Source organism: Lindgomyces ingoldianus, assembly GCF_010093535.1.
Source record: "Lindgomyces ingoldianus strain ATCC 200398 unplaced genomic scaffold BDR25scaffold_1, whole genome shotgun sequence".
Taxonomy (NCBI): Eukaryota; Fungi; Ascomycota; class Dothideomycetes; order Pleosporales; family Lindgomycetaceae; genus Lindgomyces; species Lindgomyces ingoldianus.
This window is the reverse complement of record NW_022985162.1, coordinates 2,862,610-2,885,081: the sequence shown is the minus strand read 5'-3', so window position 1 is coordinate 2,885,081 and position 22,472 is coordinate 2,862,610. Positions and strand designations below refer to the sequence as shown.

At 50.7% G+C, this 22,472-nt stretch overlaps 9 protein-coding genes across 9 annotated transcripts; 4 read left to right on the top strand and 5 right to left on the bottom strand.

Moving 5' to 3' along the window:
• Positions 1 to 151: 151 nt before the first annotated feature.
• Positions 152 to 4,117, bottom strand: BDR25DRAFT_348555 (uncharacterized protein; the record flags this gene model as incomplete). Its single annotated transcript, XM_033694435.1, has 25 exons — positions 152 to 173; positions 200 to 365; positions 395 to 490; positions 521 to 586; positions 619 to 746; positions 800 to 845; positions 886 to 1,576; positions 1,623 to 1,675; positions 1,718 to 1,725; positions 1,764 to 1,786; positions 1,814 to 2,042; positions 2,103 to 2,196; positions 2,269 to 2,346; positions 2,403 to 2,508; positions 2,537 to 2,604; positions 2,691 to 2,711; positions 2,740 to 2,804; positions 2,856 to 2,946; positions 3,005 to 3,090; positions 3,141 to 3,413; positions 3,448 to 3,499; positions 3,550 to 3,556; positions 3,616 to 3,798; positions 3,856 to 3,982; positions 4,014 to 4,117. The coding sequence occupies 25 exons, from the start codon at positions 4,115 to 4,117 to the stop codon at positions 152 to 154; spliced, it is 2,883 nt and encodes a 960-aa protein (XP_033555134.1).
• Positions 4,118 to 4,659: 542 nt separating this feature from the next.
• Positions 4,660 to 5,608, bottom strand: BDR25DRAFT_309073 (uncharacterized protein; the record flags this gene model as incomplete). Its single annotated transcript, XM_033691052.1, has 3 exons — positions 4,660 to 5,216; positions 5,288 to 5,432; positions 5,576 to 5,608. The coding sequence occupies 3 exons, from the start codon at positions 5,606 to 5,608 to the stop codon at positions 4,660 to 4,662; spliced, it is 735 nt and encodes a 244-aa protein (XP_033555133.1).
• Positions 5,609 to 10,331: 4,723 nt separating this feature from the next.
• BDR25DRAFT_251028 (Protoporphyrinogen oxidase) lies at positions 10,332 to 12,290 on the bottom strand. The gene is made up of 3 exons (XM_033686102.1): positions 11,880 to 12,290; positions 11,137 to 11,832; positions 10,332 to 11,078 (listed from the first exon to the last, which is right to left on the bottom strand). The coding sequence occupies exons 1-3, from the start codon at positions 12,222 to 12,224 to the stop codon at positions 10,410 to 10,412; spliced, it is 1,710 nt and encodes a 569-aa protein (XP_033555132.1). The 5' UTR covers positions 12,225 to 12,290; the 3' UTR covers positions 10,332 to 10,409.
• A 168-nt stretch (positions 12,291 to 12,458) lies between these two features.
• On the bottom strand, positions 12,459 to 14,750 carry BDR25DRAFT_276182 (uncharacterized protein). The gene is made up of 2 exons (XM_033687539.1): positions 14,145 to 14,750; positions 12,459 to 13,981 (listed from the first exon to the last, which is right to left on the bottom strand). The coding sequence occupies exons 1-2, from the start codon at positions 14,540 to 14,542 to the stop codon at positions 12,739 to 12,741; spliced, it is 1,641 nt and encodes a 546-aa protein (XP_033555131.1). The 5' UTR covers positions 14,543 to 14,750; the 3' UTR covers positions 12,459 to 12,738.
• Positions 14,751 to 15,017: 267 nt separating this feature from the next.
• Positions 15,018 to 16,091, top strand: BDR25DRAFT_321336 (uncharacterized protein; the record flags this gene model as incomplete). Its single annotated transcript, XM_033691958.1, has 5 exons — positions 15,018 to 15,100; positions 15,373 to 15,429; positions 15,480 to 15,579; positions 15,627 to 15,987; positions 16,036 to 16,091. The coding sequence occupies 5 exons, from the start codon at positions 15,018 to 15,020 to the stop codon at positions 16,089 to 16,091; spliced, it is 657 nt and encodes a 218-aa protein (XP_033555130.1).
• Positions 16,092 to 17,153: 1,062 nt separating this feature from the next.
• On the top strand, positions 17,154 to 18,138 carry BDR25DRAFT_276181 (uncharacterized protein; the record flags this gene model as incomplete). The annotated part of the gene is made up of 2 exons (XM_033687538.1): positions 17,154 to 17,613; positions 17,670 to 18,138. Coding segments are annotated over 2 exons (927 nt in total), but the record flags the coding sequence as incomplete, so codon positions are not given.
• A 189-nt stretch (positions 18,139 to 18,327) lies between these two features.
• BDR25DRAFT_299921 (uncharacterized protein) lies at positions 18,328 to 19,307 on the top strand. Its single transcript, XM_033689257.1, has one exon. It carries the CDS (start codon positions 18,491 to 18,493, stop codon positions 19,004 to 19,006), a length of 516 nt encoding a protein of 171 aa, XP_033555128.1. The 5' UTR covers positions 18,328 to 18,490; the 3' UTR covers positions 19,007 to 19,307.
• Positions 19,308 to 19,502: 195 nt separating this feature from the next.
• Positions 19,503 to 20,800, top strand: BDR25DRAFT_338892 (uncharacterized protein). Its single transcript, XM_033693320.1, has 2 exons — positions 19,503 to 19,845; positions 19,935 to 20,800. Coding segments are annotated over exons 1-2 (429 nt in total). The 5' UTR covers positions 19,503 to 19,843; the 3' UTR covers positions 20,362 to 20,800.
• A 461-nt stretch (positions 20,801 to 21,261) lies between these two features.
• BDR25DRAFT_185750 (uncharacterized protein) lies at positions 21,262 to 21,861 on the bottom strand (the record flags this gene model as incomplete). The annotated part of the gene is made up of 1 exon (XM_033684247.1): positions 21,262 to 21,861. A coding segment is annotated over one exon (600 nt), but the record flags the coding sequence as incomplete, so codon positions are not given.
• Positions 21,862 to 22,472: the final 611 nt, after the last annotated feature.

The following is a 22,472-nucleotide window of genomic DNA, read 5'->3' as shown; positions in this document are numbered from 1 at the left end:
GATCCTTGCCTTCTGGGCTTGGGTCCTCAATTTCAGCATATGTGCTTCCTCTATTCTTTAAGAAATTTACGAAGAGCAACGCGGAAACAATCCCGTAACTTACACGCCAACATACTTCCGTATCTAGCGTCTGACTAAAGTTGCGACACGGTTAGCGGCCCGCAACCCAAGAACTAAGGATGAGAGGGCTAGGTGTCACATGGCGTCGTGCTCATTTGCCAACTCGATGCACGCGACTTGTAGGCTATCCCTTTCCGGTCTATTAATCGCCATGGTTGTGGGAGGCAATATCGAGCTGGCAAATATGGCAGTGAGGATCCATGCCGGCGTCAAGGTTGACGTTGCAGTCAACTCGGCTTTCGATGCTGCCAGAGTCCAGTGCTCTCTCGCGTACCTGATGTCGCAGTTGAATCTCCTCTCAAGACAGCTACCAATGTGTTGTAGCTGGCAAACAGGTTATTGAAGTTGGTCTTGGAAGGTTCGGGGACCTCTCGCAATTATTTTTGATAAAAGATTTTACTCAGCGATTTAGATTCCATATCCTCCCAAACCTTAAAGAGAAAGCAGACCCTGGTTGGAGAGAGGACTACGGATCATAAATGTGGGGCAAACTGTTACCATCAAGCTCGACGAAGAAGAGGAAATGAGCAACCTGGTAGCGTGACTGGTGGTACATGACGCTCAATGCACAAATCATTCGATGGGCTGCAAGCCAGTGGACTCTCGCAGCCACTAATTTTTCCATTCTCGCCTCGCGTCTCTAGGTGGACTGTAAGTTTTGCCATGTTATATTATGGACATTCTGGACGAATCGATCGTGGTTTCACTACATTTCATCATTTCCACTCATGCATGAATTCGAAGTATCATTACTTCAAGGGGCACCCTCACCTCTTACCATTCTCGCAAGCACCATCGCCTTCTGTCCGCCTATTCTAGCCTCCTCTTCTTCTAACCGACTTAGTTCTACTGCTTCGGCAGACACTATGCCGGGTCTCTGCCCAACCCATTCACTCAACCCCTCACTCCGGCTAACCCGGATAAGTTCCCTGCCCTGTCGCCTTGGTTTAAACTTTGCAAATATAGTAGAAAAAGAAAGAGGAGATCCTGGTTGCTGAGAGCTGTTGGCCCATTCCGGCAGGTGACCTTCCTGCTGAATTAGAGCTGGCTTCTGCTCCTGCCCCTTCGTGTCTTTTCTCCCCTGTAAGTACCACAAAACTCCGAGTAGGAGTATAAAAAATATTCCTGCCGCACCCAATACGACTTTAAATTCATGTGCTAGGCCTGTACTGGAGGAATCTGATGCGCCAATATCGGCTGGATGAACTCCTACAGTGGAGTTTGTTAGCGTTGGGCTAGGGATTAGAAACGGGTGGAAGCGTGTCGTTGTCACGAATGCTGAGATTGAGATAGAAGAGGGTCTCGTAGAAGTAGTAGCTGTCGATGGGGTGAAGTCGGCAATGTTTTGCGAGAGTGGGTTGCTAGGATCGATCAATTCATACGCGAGAATGCCCTGACTGCGACATTCTGAAGAAGCTTCGAGACTTCGAATTATAGTTGCAAATGCTCTCAAATACTAGTCAGGGGGTGGGGGACGTGGCAGATATCCGAGCATGCCTGACTGATTCTCGAGACCACACCTTGACTTGATACATGGAGCAGGGCGATTTATGAACTCAGAAGCAATCGCAGAACTACTACAGAAACATTCAGCAACATATGGAGCTGGACAAGGTCAGAAGGTGGCATTAGCGCATGATGACTATGCTTCGATAAGGATTCTCATCTAGTCGACAAGGAAGTGATAGCATACAATACAGTCAAAGGACATTTTGAGCTGACCGTTTCCAATAAAACCCCACCGATTACACAGTATCCGTATTGAGAAAGAAAGTATGTGAGATATGACGGAAGACCACATGGTGAGAATCTTGGAAGGGAGGTGCGTCCGCGGGATATAAAGGCGAGTTGAAAACCGCTTCTGCGAGCATGATACACTTTCTAACCGCCCCCACCATCTTTTGTCCCAATCATTAGAGAACCTTCATGGGGCGGTGAAACGTGAAATGCATGCATAAATGATGTCCGTTTGGTGTCCATACCGTGCCGCCTCCCTTTTCTTAGCATCACTCCTCTCCACATTAGGCCCTCTATAACAGTGACCAGTGTATAGAAGATCGGGTGTTACTACAACCTCTAACGCATGGCCGCAGGGAAGTCTATCTAAGCCTTTACTAACTCTGTGGGTGGTTGTGGGGTTCCACCAACTCTCTACGATTTTTCGTTCTCCCCCAGCTAGGGTTTGAACTCGGTATTGATTTGTCCGTCCTTTACCAACAGTGGGGTCTTGAGAATCTACTAGCTTTTTGTGTTTCCTTTTTTTCCCGTTGTTCATTGTCGACCGTCTCGTTTTGCCCCATGCAGTACTATCTTGTATAGGTTGAGTTGCTGAAGATCACCTCGGGTTGAACGGGGCAAAGAGCTGAAGATAAAATACCCACTCCCAAACTATGCAACGCTAATTTTTCTGGCGCACATAGATTGACCGCAGGGAGATGTGGTGAGTGGAGAGGTTCTCTATAATGATTCGGAGCGCGGGACTGGCTCAATCGCGTCGACATCGGAAACCTGCCCCTTTGTGCCACTTAAGGTTGGCAATCTTTTACCATTCTTAATTTCTTAAACTTCACCTCTATCCCCAGATTTAACGGCTAACCCGTGACTTCCACGCCTGGTTACTGCGGTTGATTCGACTTCCAAACGTCACCAAGAGCATTCCCGTTCCATTCTGCACTGGATTCTCCCTACCCTGCTCTGATGATAGGGTAAGCTAAGTGCACAATTAATTGCGAGACCCCATATTCCTGCGTCTGAGATTACCACGCTTTTGGACACTGGGTTCAATTTCGTCCATTGTGGTTCCATTGGTGCTATAGGTGGTAAGGGCTGGGAAGTGAAGTCAAGGAATCTTCGTGTATGAAGCTACTAGAGTTGTTCATTATACCCAATGCAATATCTAGAATCTGAAGTGTTAAAAACGAGTGGGTAGTGGGATCTGTGGTTGTAAAGAGTATGATTATGTTCAAGTCGCTCTCGCCGTAGATCAGGGAACGCTAACTATAAGACGGAAGGGGCGTCACAGACATTCTGTACGGACTGCAACTATGGGATGGGAGGGCGGCCTCCGATACTGGAAAGCATCTTTTACACTTACAACTTGAGTCACACATAACGTTTCAGTTCTCCTTGTAGACTTAAGCGGGAGAATGAGTCTGTTAGGTGATGGAAAGATTGAGCAGTGAGCGTATTGGAGTACTAAAAACCAATTAGCATGTTCAACTGCACTTAGTACTTGGCCAGTAGTGGCACTAGTTCCTGTGTCCTTAAAATCCTTTGCCTTCTCAAACCCGCCCCTAACGGATCATCAAGTTCCTCCGGAGGCATTACTTCCACGTCCGTGACACCGCTGGGCCTTTACTCCAAAACCAAGCTCCAGTAACTTATCTTCACTGAGTCCTCTTTAAACACTACTTTTCCCTAAGTGTCGACGGACCTTCTCAAGTCTAGACATCATGAATGGGACCGAACGATCTCAAGGATTCAGTCGATCGATACGTTCCCAAAGTCCTCCTTATCTAATTGGTCTTCATTTGCGTAGAGTATCACCCACATGGTCGCCATCGGCTTGGGGGCACACGTAAGCACGTATCCACCGTAAACTACCACTTCATGCGGTGCCGTCACACGTATTACCTCTAGGCCTATAACCACAACAATTTTGAGCTCTAGAGGTATATCCTAGTTACTGTGGATAAGAAAACTAGGTCCGAAAAGGTCTTGAGCCGTTCTCTAGACGCTGCTATGGCCGGCTCGTAGCTCATAAGGCCAGAAACTAGAAACGGATGCCAGGTCTGCATCCACGTGTAGGGGGAGGAGGCAATGGTGCTCCGTGGATTCATCGGCTTGAGTGGCAGGAATAGGGCTGTTTACTTGGCAGTACTTTACAAATTCACGCCCTATTCTTTACCAGAGCACGTATCCTCAAGATGCACAATTCTGCGGTGTAATAATATCCCTCTGCATCTACCCGCTTCTGAGTAACACTTATGGCAGCCATTGGCCATAGACCTCTGTGTAAGGTGCAACACTGGTCACCCGATGAGGCAGTGCAAGGCTTTAAGAAAACCAAATGAGAAGTTTCTTGTCGACAAAGAGGAATAATAGCCATTATTTGGGGTTTCGAACCGGATTCAGCGTTCAAAGCACCTCTTTCACTCCATATGAAAGCCGTTCAGGCATAGGGAGCATCGGGATGGTTATATTATCTTGTTCCACGATCTACGCATCGACCCTGCAACACCAAAGCACAGGGTCCGAAAACGAACATTATATTACAGCCTTTATCATGATTACGCCCCCTGAACTGCACTCAAACCGAATGTCTTTATCTGAAATAATTCGAAATTATTCCATCAAGACATCATCAGGCCCCGCCAAGGTCGTTCTTAATCTTTGTTCAATGAGCTCGGCTTGTATCTCTTAAGTTTCTCCTCCAAAGCATAGCAGAACTCATTTCCCAGGTGAACAGCGATACGTAGGTGCATGAAATACACCGCTTTCTTCTCTCCCTAGGAACCTGAACTTTCCCTCCATCTATCATCATCCAAACACAGGCGAAACCAACGCCACAACCCCCATGACAACCATCAGAACCACAAACTGCAGTGGCTTCACTTCCAAACTATCCGAAGTAGAGTGAGGTGCACCCGTGGTATGCGACGCATGCACAGACGCTGAGAACGATGTAATAGCAGGTATCGTAGCATTTCCTTCCCTTGACAGAGCGCCTGTAGTAGTCGGCAAATCGGTCGCTGGAGTCGGCATCGGAGACGGAGCGGTGTCGATTTGGAGTGTTTCGATCGACAGATCCATGGATGTAGGAGTCGGCGTTGGCGTGGGTACGGATGGTGGTAGGTCTGGTAGCGTAGGCATGGGCATGGAAGATACAGCAGGCGCGGAGATGAAACCTGGTAGTTGCGAAGACTTGGGGCTCGCTGTTAGGACCGAAGAAGTGTCTACCAACACTCTCCCTATTCTCTTAGACAGACTCAAAGTGACGACATGGTTCTGCTTCTCGGATAGGCTCGGGGCTTCGGTTGAATGGGGGCTTGTTATGTTTAATCGGATACAGGTTGCTTCGAAGATGGACATAAACTCTTCAACAACATAATCAGCAAGCCTGATCTTAGGACAGGCTGTATCAGAGTAGGGAATATATCATACTTACCGTACTGCTCACCAGGATCGCACTTCCGGAGGATACATTTCGTAAAGGCGGCGAAGAATGGTTGGATTGTGCTTGGATGGGTGCATAGGCATTCGAGATCGGTGGCGCAGCATTCAGAAATGGCTTGGCCTTTAATACAGGTTTGCTAGATAGAGACATAGAGTAAGCTTTACAATGGAGTAAGGACAAGCGAGAGTTGAGGGAGAGTATTAGAGCGGAAGGGGGACGTACGATGCATTCCGGAATCTGGGGAATATCTGCTTGGCTGTTTGAAATCGCAGAACCTACGAGGGCACATATAAGCAGTGGAAGTTTCATCATGTTGCAGACTGGAGTGGACCGAGTTAAGTACGCATCCGACTACATGCATGCTGCCAACCTAGTAAGACCTCCAGCCAACTTAAGTATAACGCCTGCTAATCTAGATGTCACTAGCACCAAAGTCCCGCTCAATGTATCCGTTGCATCATTCGGCCGCACGTAACGGATGAAGGTGTGATCGTGTTGCTGAGAGTTGTTACTATTGTTACACCGTACTGGTGAATGTGATATTCCTGCATTGAGTCCTGTATGGTATCGAATTAGCACTTCCCAAACAAACGCTCACCCTCAAGAAATGGCCTGTCATACTGCAGCACATCACTGATGGTGGAACATTGCAGGTGGATTAATTTAAGATTAAATAGAACTCGTATCTTTTTACTACTCTCCTTGATTTCGGCATCGCTGATAACCAAGAGACTTTCCCTTGGTCATATTCCACGTTCCGTGATAGATAACATGGTGCAACACGCTCTCAGACTTCCTCTCCACCCCAGAAAACGAAGAAAACTGCACCATTCCGTTAAATATTCCGACCAACTCAACACTAGCACTCCTATCAACTCTATCCCCGTACCCAATTCTACCCTCACCTCCCCTCTCATACTCCCTCTAACGAACTCACTCACATCCAACATATCCCCCCCCTCTCTCTCTCTTGAGCTCCCCAGACATCGAATCATACATAGCCAACTGTTGTTCAGTTAGTCTCTGTACCCGCTACTTCCTCCCCCACCTAATATATACTAGAACCCTGATGAGCGCATCACGGGTACCACACATTCGACCGCGATTCCGACGATTTCTGGATTGAAGAGAAGGCGACGAAGAGGTGGTATGAATTAGTTGGCTTAGATGATGGGTAGTGAGATGGGAGAAGGGTTGGTAGTTGCGGGGGAAGGCGAGGCGGCTAGTGTGGGACTAGAATGGAGAAGAGGTTGAGGAGCGAGCTGGTGTACCGAGATCGTAGCTGATAATGCGTCCACCGTAAGCCTCAATTTTTTCAACCATTCTTAAAATCTCCCACTCGCGAAACAAACCGCAGAATCCTTGTAATTGGCGTGGTCTCCACGCCAATTGAAACGCACGCTGTTTTCGAATATCCCCGCAAATTCTACAGGTTCAATCCACACCTTACCTATCCTGTGAAAGTGGGAGAGAACAAACCATATCGATCCTGATCATTCGGGGCGTCATTCAACACATCGAGAGATAACCAAGATACTCCTGAACGCCGCTGGAGAGTGTGCAAATCCAACGAGACTGTTGGCACAGCTTCCGTCGAGGAAGACTTCCTCGATGGGAGGGATAGGAGTGAGCTGTTTAGCAGTAGTGGTTTGAAAGGGCATTGTTGAGCTTACTATGCATTCCGGGAGAGCCTTGGGTGGGCTCGGTGGACGGCAGAATGTATTTATTGAAAGAAAGGGGAATAAGGATTAAGAGGTACTTCATCATCTTGCAATTCGAATTTCCAAGTGTCGTATAAGGCGAAGGGCTCTACAGTTGGCTGAATAACTCAGGACTTGTCGTCATACACTACTATATATATCAACAATATATCAATTCAGACACTCAGGCCCATAAGACATCTGTTTGCAGTAACAGAGCTCTCCATGCTCTAGTCACCTACACTCCTTTGACCCACTGCTGCTTAGCTACGCCACATGCTGCGGCCCAGAGCTATTGCTGGTCTTAAGTCACATGACGAGCTCATCTAGTACTATATAAACCCGTAGTTGCCCTCCTTTAGCAATCAATCCAGTTCCTCATGCCTCTGGTGCTCCCCCTAGCTTCACAACATCACTTCTCTCATAACTCATGCCCTCTTCAAGACTAAATACTAAGTAATCCGTACCCTATCGCCAAACTCGACGGCAGCCAATGCTACCCTCATACACCCACCCAGCCAGTCCAAGCCTCTCTTCCGCTAGCATGTTATATGTTTCTAATCTCGCAAGTTTGCAGCCCAGATACCGACGTACGGGTCACATTCCGCCATTGCCAGTATGCTCGACGCAAACGATGTGATGCACGATTGAATGATACGTAAAACCACCTCTCGCATATGCGGGATTCATGACTAAATATATAACGAAATGAGACGTGTCTTCCATTTGAAGCTCTCAGCTGGTTTCTAATTGGAAGAGATTCAACGTAAATGCAGGTGAGCGGAACGGAAACCATATTAGGTGGTTGGCGATAGGCGTATGGTTGCTGTCATTCCAGGCTGATAGATGTAAGCTCCTAGCTATGGATCGATAGGAGACTCGAAGGAAGGATCCCCTGTGGGTTCTCTTACGAGCGGAGATTGTATGGTCTACCCTATTTATAGAGACTTCGTTGCTTGGACGCTTTCTCAAGGGGTTATTATAAAGACACACTTGCAAATTGCGGTGGGGCGTTCACTTCTGATTTGGGAGCAAGAGCAGGCAGCCAAGCTTGATATAGCCCTTTATCAGTTGTGCGCTGAGTCTATCACCACTAATATAAATCCTTAAGGAGTGAGGCCGGGGTTGGAGCTCTCAGGATTTCCAGGGGAATAACCAAGATGACTTGGATGATCCGCCATGGGGGTCTGAGGTGTAACTCCCTCAAAAGCGTGGTAAATACCTATGACAGTCGAGTGTAGCACCTAAGACAATCGGGAATCTAAATTGTTAAATATTTGCCCTGCATGTGACCTTCGCCCCTGGCACGCTATGGCTTTGCCTCTACACTCTAATGGCCACACAACCCTACCTTCCTGTTCACCATCCGCTGCGTGCATGTAGTGAGGGTAACCGACTTTAAAGATTCACGTGCGTGGAAAATTTAGCTAAATCAACAAAATTTCATAGTGGATTAATAATAGTGTTGATCTCCACAGAGTACAAGCACTACTGATGTATGGCCAAGAATGCTGACATCACGATTTTCTTGTATGCCACTGATGGCCATCCGTGAACACTTAGGGTTGAGTCACTATGATTCTTAGTCTGTAACACCCCGACCGAGCAAATGGGCCCTGAATGTACCTCAAAGAAGCCCTGATATATCCGGTGTGTAACACTCTTACCTGGTTGTTACAACCAGGAAACCCGGGCGCAACACTACTGATTAGGCCACTACGGTGGGTTACACCCCGGACATAATCCAGTAGGGTGCAACGTCAGGCGCTTCCCATATCCCTTACAAACACTCTTTAAACGGTCGATATACTCTACACATGGTCAGAATACATCGCTTACTCCTTGCTTAGACTGTTCCTCAGATGTAGACTTACGAATAACAACATCAATGTCGCATCTCTCCCTCCTTTCCTTACTGTAGTCCAAACATGGCTTAACGGCCTTCGCAAACTTATCCAACCGCAGTTCATCCAACTGGCACAGGCAATGAAAATCGGCGGGTCCACAGCCGTCGAATTGGCCACCTTTGAGGCATTTTTCCTGTTTGAGACTTAGTGAGAAATGTTGGGTGGGGGACGCGGAGAGGTGTACAGCTCCGCAACTATCGGTTCGGACTGCTTGAACTGTGGGGAAAAGAGTAGAGATAAGGACGAGGGAGGGCGTGAGGAGCTTCATCCCGACGAGTGTTGAAGAAGGGCTTGTCGCCAATTGCGGATTTCAGGAATTGTTAACTTCACAACACTTTTGAAAACGGCCACCTTCTCTTTTATATCGTCCAAACGGCCTAAACGTATCCACCACGTGCAGCATCTACATTCTACGACCTTTACTCCTGTCATAGTTCCCCCATTTGTAACGATTTTCCGTGCGCGGTTCTGTGGTATGTCTGTCGTACGACAGAGAAAGGAAGGGAGGGTACTGTTGGGATATTGTGTTGTTTTCTCCACGTTTTTCTTCGCACGGTACAGAAATCATCCGACAATATCTCATAATATCCACCGAAGCGGAGGTATCGCGGGGAAGGAGGGTTAAAGTACTGTGGTTGCAAGGATACGTAGGGTTAGTACGTTCTGGTTCAAAGAAGAGCAATGGACAGTCAACCAGCCAATCTGACCAACCATTAAAGGGGATAGAGACTCGGAAACCACGTTGAGCTCATAGCGCTTCCAAACCTACTAACGCTACTTGCCCTAGCAACCACAGGGCTTCGATAGAACAAATCCCTGAAAGTCTGCTTAGTTGTCAGACTGTTTGTCCGCGGACCTTTGGAGGAAACTGAGGGTGGGGTAGTGGGAGAGCTGGACATGAGGATGTGGGTTTTTTATTGGGTTGAGAGGCTGTTGATGTTTTTGGTGCTTTACCTTTGGTCTAGTGGGCATGGTGGACCGCAAATCTCGATGGCTGGGCAGGTGCAGTGCAGATTGCATGTGACATCTTGCTACAAATATCCGTCTAGAGCGTACCGGCTAGGGCAGCCATACAAGCGTGCTCCCATCATATTGATTTTCAATAGATATTGAGTTCAATAGGCTGCACGCACGACGTTGCGCTCAACATGGTCTCAGAGGACAGGAAGGAGTGCACCTGCATGCCTTATCTCAATTCTTTTGCCTCTATGATCCACCTTTGTTTAAAAGTTTCTGCAAGCCTATTTTGGGCCACAATCTGTCTCTGAACTTTATTCAACGCGGTACAGCCACAGTGGGTTGGTGTTGACCCTAGAGCTCATCCGAGCTCTACCAAGAAGTAGGAACGCTTGATCTTTTTGTAGAATGAGCAGAAATGGAAGGATCCCCCGACTAGAGGTCTCGACACTCAGCTGGCTTCATTGAAACGTATAATTGTACAATTCTATTCACCCTCATGAACCTGACACATCCCAATACACGTACAAAGCACGTGGCATGATCCACCTATTCCTTCTTCCTTACATAGGGCGACCAATGCTCCGCCGGAACCCAAGGCCTCTCATCCAGCACACGATCCAACCCACAACTCTTCGATTTCCACCCCTCCCCCCTCAAATTCCGCGCCATATCCCAAGCACCTGTAATACAATCATTGACCCCAATCCCGTTAAACTGATTGCTAACAACTCTTAACCTCCCCCCAAATTCGTTCTGCGCTCCGATCGCAAAACCTTTCAATCGTTCCTCATACCCAACCGTATACTGTGGGATACAATTTTCGGATAGCGTCGCATTGACAGCGATAGGTTCTTCTGTGATTTTGAGGTGGCGACGGATGACTGATTTGGCCATTTCAACGCCTTCAGAGGAGGAAGGAAAGGATTGCCATCCACTCCACCAATGCCCGCCGAGCATCACGGTGAGTTTTGTGCCAGGGGCTGTGTCTTGGCCGGTGATAGCGTCGGAGTCGAATATTACGCCCAGAGCGCGCTCAGGGTTCTGCTCAAAGGGGACGCTTTGGGGGATTAGGTAGCCGAAGCCTTGGACGGGAGTGAGGTTGGGGGTTGGAAAGTAGAGGTTGACGGTCATAACGGTGACGTAGTCTGTCACGTCTGGGGTGGGGAGGGTGGAAATGACGAGGTCGTAGTTATGGGTTGTTCGGTTTGGGTCGTCCTATTTAATCGTATTAACGTCAGGATGTGGAAAGTGATACGAGATGTGAGGAACATACCCCAACATCGACGACAACCTGCTGCAAACCGTCTTTTGCTTTTGTAAACGAATTAACACGACAGCCCTTCTTGATGGTGACATTCGAGTCCTTCTCGAGCCACGCCTCCAGGCTATCAGTCAACTGGCACAAGCCATTCTTGAAGCTGAAAGTGCTGCAAGACGCCAGCTGCTGTATGAAGTCCGTAGGAATACCATCCGTTTCCGCGCGCATCTCTCTAAATAGGTCCACATCGTATGGATGCCGCAACGCCAGAAAGCCTTTTACGGGCGGATCAACCTCATTCATCCTCCATAATCCCCTCGTTATACTCCCTGACCTGCCCTCTTGGTGCCACAACCAACCCGCCAGAGTTTTCGCACTCAACTGCCATATATCTCCAGCGTATATGCCATGCATGACGGCAGAGGCGATGTTCTGCACAGGCCGTTTATCGATTCTGCGGCTGAGGAACGACCCGAGGGACTCGTCAGTCATGTTTGCCGGCCGACCTGGTTTCCACGCCTCTGTTAGAACTTTCCATACTCCATCCAGCAGCCCGCTGTTAGCTAGCCTCAGCCAGTTGACCAGTGGATCATTGCTACCAGGGGCCGGTAGGAGGAGGAGTCTGTCGGGGTAGTAAATGTAGCGGTTTCGTGCTGCAGCGGAATTTTGTTGTGTGAATAGGACCTGGGAACGGAGGTCTAGATAATCAATCTTATTTCGCATTAGCCCCAATTGGAACACTCCTAAGTTCAGCATACCATCATCGCCGTGACCAAGCTGTTCTGCGCAGGACGCAGCGTCCTCGGACCCTGTTCAAACACGACTTCCCCGCCGGGCACCTTGACCCGCTTCGACCTTATCCAACCCCCAAGCTCTTCGCTTCTCTCATATATGGTTATCTTAGTGTTCGGGAACTCTAAAGCAGTGAAGTATGCGCTTGAAAGTCCAGAGATGCCGCCGCCCAGGACAGCAATCTGCTCTGGGGAGCTGGCCCCCGATGTTGAGGAGAAGTGGCAACGATTGCATTGCGATGAGAGGAATGGGCGGGCCGAGACATGTTTCAATGTCGACTCAAGGAGCTGGACATGTCTCTTGAGCCGCATTGCAGCGGATGGGATAGGCGAGGGGGCGCAAGGCTCTTTTCCATTCAAAGCTACAGTCAACGGAAGTTTCTCATTTGGGAACTGACGTGACGACTAGGGAAAAGAAATGTCCGAGCTCGCCTCACTGGCGAAATTTAAAAAGGCTCTCTTAGCACTCAATTCTCATACCAATCATTCACATTCACATTCACGGCTTGCAATGGATTCAGTGTAGGAGAGCGCAGCCCCCAGGCCGCCGCAAGAAAAATCATCGCCATTTCACAGAAAAAAAAAGAGCCTCGCATCATGAGCAGGCCATCCAGATCGACAATCCCCGAAGCGATGCCTAACCAATGCCATACCACCCTGATCATCAACGCCGTAACCGTGAATATCCTAATCCCAGATATAATACAAAGTTGTACGACAGCCCACCTAGAAGAAAGATACCATGTGTTTTTCTGTATCTCGCCAACTGCCGTTATTCCCACCAATTCAACCTTCACTAATCAAGCGCAATTGCACACAAACCCGATTAGGTGGTAATAGGGGTATCCTCAACCATCTTGCCCGGGAGAATAAGCTCCTCCTCCGCATCGTCTGCTACAAATTTCCTCTCACTAACGTGCTCCTTGCCCTCCTCTCCGTTCTTCGGGGCTACCCACACCTTATCTTTGACGATCTTTTTCTGGCCCTCGGTGTGTTTGAATGTGCAATAATTGTTCGTGCACGGGTTGAATTTGCACATAACCTGGCTATGGAAGAATTTGCAACCAGGCGTGGTGCAGTCGGCTCCATTGCGGCATGGCGGCATGGTCGGATGTCGATATGGGCAATTGGCCATGTCTCTGCAATTCGGATAAAACACGCAATCCGTCTCGGCCTTGTGCTGGGTTCGCTGAGCTGGAGAAGGGTGTTTTCCTGCACATTTCCTATTCATACATGCCGCCCCAAAAGAGCAGGTGTCGTCCATGTCTACGGGCTGTCCCTCGTTTGCGGCAGGGGATTGATGCACAAAGGGACAATCTAGCTTGCTGCATCTCAGATTGAACTTACACATCGTCCGAGAGGGATCGAAGCGAGCATTGTCGACTTCCATAGCTGACGCGCCCTCAGCGTTCTCGGCACCCGGTGCAGTGTCGGTCATGGTTTCATCCTGTCCCTCCTTCTTGGAAAATTTGGTGGACGGGGGAAGACGTTGTTTGTTGCCAGGTTGAAAAGGTTTGTCGATGCGCTCACTGAGAGGCTTTCCTTGGCCGCTGCGGTTCCCGCGCTGGTTGCCATGTTGGAAGTTCGGGTTGACAAAGGGAGATGGCGTTTGGCCGGAGAAAATTTGCTGCATCATGCGGGCTTGCTGCTCATACATCTGCATGAGAGCCATTTGTTGCTGCGGGTCCAGCAGACCGGGCATGCCATTCTGGGCCGGGGGCATTGGCATTGGGGGCATTCCTCCCATGTTGTTCATGGGCATGGCATTCATACCATTCATACCGCCCATGCCCATTCCGCCGGTGCTACCCATTCTGCCATTAGCCATTGCAGCGAGTCCTCGTCCTACTTGTTGGCTTCGGGGGCCCTTTGGTGGATCGCGCGAAGAATGCGAGTTAATACGGCCAGAACCAGCCGAGCCTCGGACGCGGTGGAGCGGGGAGTCGTCAGATGCCGATGCAGTCCGGTCCATCTGCCTGTTGAGTTGGTTGAGCATACGTTTCGGGCCCTTTGAACCGCTGCCGCTGGTATTGCCGCTGCCGTTGCGCATGGCTTTGGGTCCGGTGGGTCTAGGATGAACTGTCAGCTTTGCGCATCATGGAGCAGATAATGGGGCACTGTTCCAGCGCGGGAAAATCCCACCTAGGCGTTCCACGGGTGCTGCCAATAGGCAAACTGGGCGAAGCGCAGTAGAACGTGGACTGGGGATGAAAGTGGAGAGGGGATGCGTACATGTTAGGTTCGCCAGCGCCTTCCATCTCGGTATCTTGCGCAGACAACGAGACATTGTTGGAGGCGCTGTCGGCGCGATTGTCATTTGGTTGCGAAGCTTCGGCGCCACCACCGCTCGCGCCATTCAGTTGTTGGCGGAGGAGCTCTAGCTGCTCGAACAGCCAGTGCGCAAACTGAGGGGTCTCGGTGTTGTCAGGGCCAAGGTCGAGGAGGTCGTTCGCAAGCTCGGAGGCGATCTGCGACTCGTTCTTGCCGTTGGACAGCATTGCGAGGATGTACTCGAACAGGGTGGAGTCGTTTGCGTCGCCGGTAGTCCACCCGCACTCGGCGAGCTTGGGCTGAACGACCTGCTGAAGCGCAGCTGCGAACGGCGAATCCATGGCAAAATCGGTAGCCATAGTGGGGAGATGAGCGGATGGTGGGTTCGTGGTGCTGGTTCGGGGAGTGGGTGGAGCTGGACGGGCTGAGAGAAACAAAGGAAGTGGTAACTGCGCCCTCGGTCGCGTCCGTTTTCGTTATTATTAGGGCTCAAAGGACCACGACAAACACAAGGCGGTCCTGGTGAGAGAAGGGCCGCGGGAAGTGGCAAAGAGTAGTGTAAAGACGATTGTGTTGTCTCCGTGAAGACGCTGTGAGGAATTGCGTCGGGACGGCTTGGCAAGACACTGACTAAGACCGGAGCTTGCCGTTGTGCGCTTGCTGCTGCCTTCCCGGATGCGGAAGGGGCCGTGCGTGCGACGCCTTTTTCTTAGCCCAGTCCCGTTTACAATCCTTCTCTCTTCTTCCACCCTCCTCCATCGCGACAACACCCCTCCTTCTCCTCCCCCACCCTCTCCGCTGAAGCAACTGGTGCTCTACGAGCCTCCTCCCAGCATGTCTCGCGGCGGAACCACCCTCTACGTCACCGGCTTCGGCCACGGCACTCGCGCGCGCGACCTCGCGTACGAATTCGAACGGTATGTCTCCTAACGCCTCGTACATCGCCCATCGCCCATTACCGCGGACCATCGTCGCGTCCTCCCTCGTCGTCCTGCATCGCGCCCGTGTATTATTACCTACCCCCCCCTCTATCGTCCGACCGCCCCTCGGTGCCGTGCCTCCCTTCCCTCCCCATCCCTCCTGTCCAGCCTCGTCCATGCGCGAGTCGACTTCCGGCCTCACCTTCCTTCCTCGTCGTCCCTTCCGCATTCGCGTCATCGTAACAGCCATCTCTAACGTCCTCGCCAAGGTATGGACGGCTTGTCCGCTGCGACATTCCAGCCCCGCGTTCCGCTACAAGCAGACTGTGAGTGTCACATACCCCCTCCCGGCAACAAACTGCTCATCGGACAGCAGCTTCGCTTTCGTTGAGTACGAGAGCCGTCGTGATGCCGATGATGCATATCACGAGATGCACAACAAGCGCATCGGCCGCGATGATCTCTTGAAGATCGAGGCGAGTTCGCAATCCCCGACACACTATACCCATCTGACCTCTCGTAGTGGGCCCGCACTCCCCCATCGGCCTCCTGGCGCTTCGACTCTGGTACTGGACGCGACCGCGGTGACCGTGGTAGTGACCGACCCCCCCGCCGTGACCGCTCTCCTCGCCGTCGAAGTGTCTCCCCGGGTCCCCGTCGTGGCCGTGGCGACTACTCCCCACGCAAGGACGACCGTCGCGAGCGCGACTATGATCGCCGTGACCGAGACCGCTCTAGGAGCCCTGATGACCGTGACCGTGATCGGGACCGCGAGATGAAGGATGTTGTCCGTGATGATGACCGTGAGCGCGACCGCGACCGCGACCGTGACCGGGAGCGAGAGCGAGAGCGCGAGAACGGTGCCAACGGCGAGGAACGCAAGAGTGAGCCCCTTGCCACGGCCGACGACGAGCCACTCTGATCTATTGCAGTCGCAGTCGAATCACCTCCAGCAGGAGGCCATGACGATCTTGACACCGCCGAGTAGACTTTGGTCCTAGGCCTTTTCCGGACCGACGCTCACCTTCCTAGGGCAATCTGGCGTGTTTTATCGTCAATGTGACAGTACTCAGGTTCGATATGCAGCTCAGGGAACCCGCGAGAGAAATTTCTTGGTTTCCCTGTTGTGGTTAAAGGTTTCTTTCCTATCTCTCTTTAGGCGGATGTCTCGAGGAATGCCCTCGAGCAAAATTCTTCAAAATTGATCAAGTCAACAGTCCGATTTCGATACGGAACCCTGATTCTGGCGAACGATGCCGGCGGAATTCCTTGCGAGCGATCCAGTATCCCTCTTTGTCGGTCGGTCGGTCGGTTCGGTTTAGCGAATTTCAATCTTCCTGTACTTTACCACGATCGAATCCACTACTTTCCCCATCCAACGTCGTCGATGCCATTTACCCCGAAGCGAAACGTCCCCCTACCCAAGGTTTGTATATGGTCCATTGACTCCACCTTGATAGCTTTTACAAATAATCATGTGTGATGCTACACTTGATGTGCTTGTGATGACTGCTATTGGTTACATGTGTACTTAATTTCCTGCCGAGAGTTTGTGCAAGCTAGGTTTGCCCAAGGTCTAAAATGACAATCACTTCATACACACCTTTAAGAACATTCTCGACCTTGCTCATAACTCTATCACTACTGGCTATAAGTGGGAGCGAACAGCTTCGGGGGAAATGCTTGTCATTCAACGTAGCATGAGGGCGCAGCTCGAGTTACACATTTGCACAACCCCGGGATGGGAAATGAACAGTCGGCACGTCCAGATCTCTGATCACGCATTTCACTATAGGACTAGGCTTGTGACGCGGAGTGTTAGCTCCCCAGTTCACAGTCTGACGGGGGTTGGATAGGAAAGTTACTGATTGATGGATACGAGGATGGCGTTTATGGACGAATCAGAGAGGGCAAAGAGACCGGTGAAGGCTGAATCAACCTCAACTTCGACGCTTGTACGTTGTGTCGATTTTCAGATTGGTCGTATATCAAGGTAACTTTCTCCTCTTTGTTCTTCAGATGTTCTTCATGTCATCTGTGATCATGCAGTATGCCATTCATTCACACCTTTCCTGTTCGGCACCTCCTATACTGGCTACTCCCTAGCCTCGTTTCAGCCATAGCTCTCCACAACATCACACTTCCCCTCCCCCTCGGCACATCCACCCACAACTCCCCAGGTCTGCTCTGCACACCTACAAAATGGTCCGATTTAGCCTCTTTTTACCTCTTCAACTACATCGCCCATGCAGCCACGGTACTAACCCGTCCTGGAGAACGTTCTTTCGATTTCGTAGCGACAGTGTTGGGATGTTTGCTTTTTCCTGCTCTGGGCCTGTACAGAGGGATTGAGGCAATTCTGAGTGGTAGTGTGTTTGCCAAAGACGATCTGACGAAAGCGGCGAGGAGTGGGGCTTTGTGCATGCTTGTTAGAAGTCCTGGGTGGACGCCATCTGGAGGTGAGATCGTTGGGCATGTGATTATGAGGAAGTGTGAAGTAGGCGATCATGGTGAGTTTTGAGTTTTTGTCTATACGACTACGAAAGACACGGTACTGATAGATTAGATGGACATCCCGGGAGTATACCGCAGCATGGTTCAGCCCATATCGTAACATACCAAGCGCCATGGACCTTCTCTCGATTCGGTAGGCCTATCGCCGCGCACCGCCAGCTTATCCACGGAACCTATGTTATCCCTCAAGGCTACCATTTTGCCATTGTGCCAGGGTCAGCGCATTTTACCTCCCCCGCCTTACCTTTAGCATCTAATCCCGCAGCTCAAACGACATCTACATGCACGTCTGCCTGCTCATCTTCACCGACTGTCTCCATATCTTCGACGTATAATCTCGTCAAAGCCCTCATAGCACTCGCGCAAACTGGTTACGCTTCTCTGACTTTGTATCGGTCCCGAGGTGATCAGATTCAGCAATTCGGCTTTGCTGCTTTTGGTCTCACGGTGGCACCTTACGCCGTCATGAGCATTGTGAATTTGGTCGGCAACCTTTGCCGGCCTGAATATGCGAGTTTGTGGATGGTGGAGAGTGCGATTATGGACGAGGCAAGGGGAAGAGGCGGGGTGTTCTATGGAGCTGTTGGGAGGGTAGAAGAGGAGGGGGCTGGAGGTGTATTAAAATGCGAGATGGCCTTGGGTGAAGATGTTGAGGACTTGAAGTTCGAGAAAGATGGGAATGGGGTGTTGATTGCTAGATTTTCAACGGCTCGAACAAATACGACTGTGAGGAAGGACGACGACGGGAAGGGCGAAAACGATTCCTATTCCGAGAAAACCGCCTCCACCCTTGTTTCCCACATCGAATGCACATTACGAATACAAGATTTACCAGAAAACCTCGACTACGCGCACACCTCACACTCCACGCTCATGCTCATCCCATCCTGCACTCCACTCAAAACCCCTACCCTCTCCCCGCCGTCCACCGACGACGCCCTCCCACCCCGCTATACACTCACCAACACTGTCCTCAGCAAACCGTCCATCTTCACCCGCCACCTCTCTTGGACCCCCACCTTCTCCTCCTCCAACAAACCCCACTTTCTCCGTTGGCGCTCCCTCAAATACTGCCTTACCTTCCTGATCTCCCTCCTCCCCCTCCTCATCAACGGCACGCTCTCGCACTTCCGCGCCGGCACCACATCGTCTCCTAACTACGAGACGTGGAAATCGTACACGATGCAGTGGCTAGCTTCGGGGGTAGTCTCGGGGCTAGCGTTTGTGTTGGATCAGGAGTCTAAAGAGGCGAATCCTCGTCAGAGGAGTTTATTGGGACCGATGGGGAGAGTGGTGGTGTATATTTTGAGCGCGAGTCCAGCTATTGGGGGGTTTATTGTGGTTGGACAGATGGTTAGGGAGTATGGGGTTTGTAGTTGGGTTGGGTAGGAGGAATGGGAATACGTCCGATGCGGAGGACTATACAGCATAGGGAATGTCCATGAGATTAGAAGTGCTTTGAGTGACTGACGGAGTTTTCGAGTCCGGGGCCGAGCTTGGATGAAGGGCAAATGAGGTGATTTAAATTCGGAAATATTTTGAAAGCAAGGTGAAAATAAGCAAATTATGCATATGGGGTGTGGGTATGGGGTTCGTGGTTTGTTTGGGGAGCCCGGAATGGACGAGCCCAAATTCACGACTGGCCGACTCCCTGCCCTCGGTCCCGAGCTTAGATTCCGAGTGAATTGCGCGCACAAAAGGCTTTGGAATCAACCGAATCCAAAGCCTTAATAAGCACATTCATTCGACCGTTTTGCGACAAAACGCGTTCGAGGCTTAGCTCGAAGCGATGCTTGCGTGTGTCTGCCAACGCCGGGGAGTGGCTGAGCGACAGGGCTTAGCAACGCCCAGCGCTGCCACTACTTCAAACTCTCTTCCGGCACTTGCAGAGTCCACCACCATCGAACGTCCTCTTTACTCAAAAGATTTATTTATTTATTTATTTGGCTTTGTTTGTTGGATTCTTTAATTGGAGGAAAGTTGAGTTGATAGAACAACACGAGATTGGGAGAAGAGAGACAAAGAGAAGTTTGAAAGGGAACGTGGCTTGAGAAGGCGACAGTCAGCCAGAGCGAACGAGCCATTGCCCAGCCTGACCGCTCACACCAACGCTGAGGATAGCGACGAGAGGCTACTTATACAGTCATCCAACACCTTCAACCTGCTTTCCATTCCACTCTCAACACCATCGCTCACAACACAATATCGATATGGCATCTCAGAAATATGTACGTCACTCCCCACCCTACCTCAGACCCTCCCACAGCCTTCCCACCATCCCTCTTCCCACCCAAACTGACATACATGACCTCTTTAGGACGCTCCCGGTGCACCCCCAGCCTACCCACAATCACCGCCTCCCGCCCACACCGACTCCTCCTCACCCTATCCACACTCGGAGTCCCCCTACCCACCGCCCGGCCAACCCCAACCCTACCAACAGCCATACTACGGAGGCACCAACTCTCCTCCGCCCGCAAACGCAGACTACTACGGCGCATCACCGAATCCGTATCAACAACAGGGGCCGCCCGGCCCGTACCAACAGGGACCGTATGGGCCTCCCCAGCCGGGCATGTATTATCAGCAGGGACCGCCACCGCCGGGGGGCTATTATGGGGATAGGAGGGGTGGGGGGGCTGGAGGAGGATTGGCTGCCGGGCTGTTGGCGGCGTTGGCGTGTTGTTGTTGTTTGGATTGTTTGTTTTAAGGGAGGGAATAGCACGGGAGTGGTGAGGATATAAGAAGATGCTAGGGATGGAGGAGAGAGGCGGTATCTTGCGCCTGCTGGACGGGTTAATACTTGGGATGAATCTCTACATGTTTGTGTGGGCAGAAAAGTGACTAAGATGCCGTCGCTTTGTCATTTGGTTTCCTTTGGCATGGATGGAATAAAACTGAGGATGGTAGAATCGCGGATTGGGCTCGGTTTCTTTGGCGTCGAATTGCGGTACTGTGTGTACTCACAGTTTTTTTTGAGTTTTTTTTTGCAATGCATAGGTATATATAATCCTTAAAGAATGTTGATTGTGGTTGTGGCTCAGTGTCTCTACACCTGTTGTAGGATGGGCTAGAATGATGGCATAATCAGGAACGGATCCTGCCTTGCGACTGATTTCTGTCTTACTTTCCAACACTATCGGATGATACTATAGAATACAAATGTTATCAGGGGGAATCTAGGGAATCTGAGACTTCTTTCCTGAGGGAGGCGAGACGAGAATGGTGTGTCTTCACTATTCCTCAACACCAAAATTAGGGCCCAAGCCGCAAACTCCCTAAAAATTTGGTTTGATCTGCAGGCATCAGGACACTAGTCCAGGTATGTCTACTGAATGTTCGTGTCTATTCAAAGATAAATCGTTCTTCTAGAATTAGGAGGATGAAAACAGGATATTCAGGCAGTTCCAGCTTCGATAGAGAGTCGGCCTCCCAAGGTGGTGCAGCGTTAATGCATAGCTGTCCCAAACTGGCAAACTTTCGGAATGAGAGCGGAAGAAAAATCAAACATGAATTCATATATACAGAGAAGCCTCAAAAGGTGCCTACCAGCGGACTTTCCAAAGAACCATCCTTAACCCTTTATCCTTCCACTATAAACCCATCATCCCTCAACAGTGAACAGTTTACCCTATTCTCCTCTCCAGTCTCTCCTCAATCCCACCCACAGCCTCAATTGGACTCCTGGCCCCAGTCTCAATCCCCACCTTCGCCATCAGCTCCTCATCTCTCACCGCATCTCCATCCTGAAGCACGCTATCCGCTCTATCCCTACCGGAATCTATACCCCCCTCCTCCTCCTCCCCATCTACCACTCTCCTCTTTTCCTCCTCTTCCCTCTCCATCTCCCACCGACACCTCTCGTTACAATCCCAGCAAACGCTCCTCTTACAAACCAGCACATCATACTTCCACTCCGTCCGATTAAGCATCTCCCTGCAATGACAACATTCCAGCGGAATCACTACTGTTTCGGGTTCCCCTCTCCTGCGGGCAATGCTCAAGCCCTTTGAACTCCTCGTTCGGAACTTCAACTTCTTCTCCCCTTCTGCCTCCTCTGCAACCCCATCAAAAACAACAACCCGATCAACCTTGCACCACCATGCCGGCCTCCCCCTTCCTCCTTCCACTCCCTCCGTCCTTGCCCGCACCTCCCGCCCACTAAACGGCATCAACTGCGCCTGCGGCGCTGGCAGAATACATCCATTCAGCATTGGCCGCGGCGGCGTGAAGATGCGAGTTTTCTCGTGCAGGGGCTTTTTGGGGCTGAGGTTGAGCCGGTCCTTTAAGAGCTGGGTGGGGGATTTCAGCGCCGCCCGGGATTGCGTGGTGCTGTTGCGGATGAGGTCATAACGCAGCTCGAGCTCGGATTTAGGTTTGGGTTGCGAGGGTTTGAGGTTGAGTTCTGCGGGACGGCGGAGGCGGCGTGGTGCTGGGGAGTCGGATGTGGTGGTAGAGTTGGATTTTAGGGAGTCAGTTCTTGTGAGGGTTGCTGTTGGTTTGGTAGATGGGGCGAAGGCCTGGGATAGAGAGGATTTCCGCCTCGGTATGAGTGTGGGTAGTGAAGGTGGGGGAGCGTCGTCCTCAGTGTCGGAAAGGAATACGCCTGAATCGCGGTCTCGAGGGTTGGGGTCTTGGTGTTTGTCATTTTGCTGTGTGGTACTCGAGGCCAGACTGTGGGTATAAACAGAGGATTGGGCGTCGTAGGCATTGAAGGCAAGGACGTTCGCGAGTTCAGCCATTGTGAAAGAGTGTGAGTGTCTGTTATGAATATCTAGACTGACAATAATATTTTTTTTTCAAAGGAGTGACAAGATAGAAGCAAGAAAGGATACTCGACTCCGTACTTCTCTGC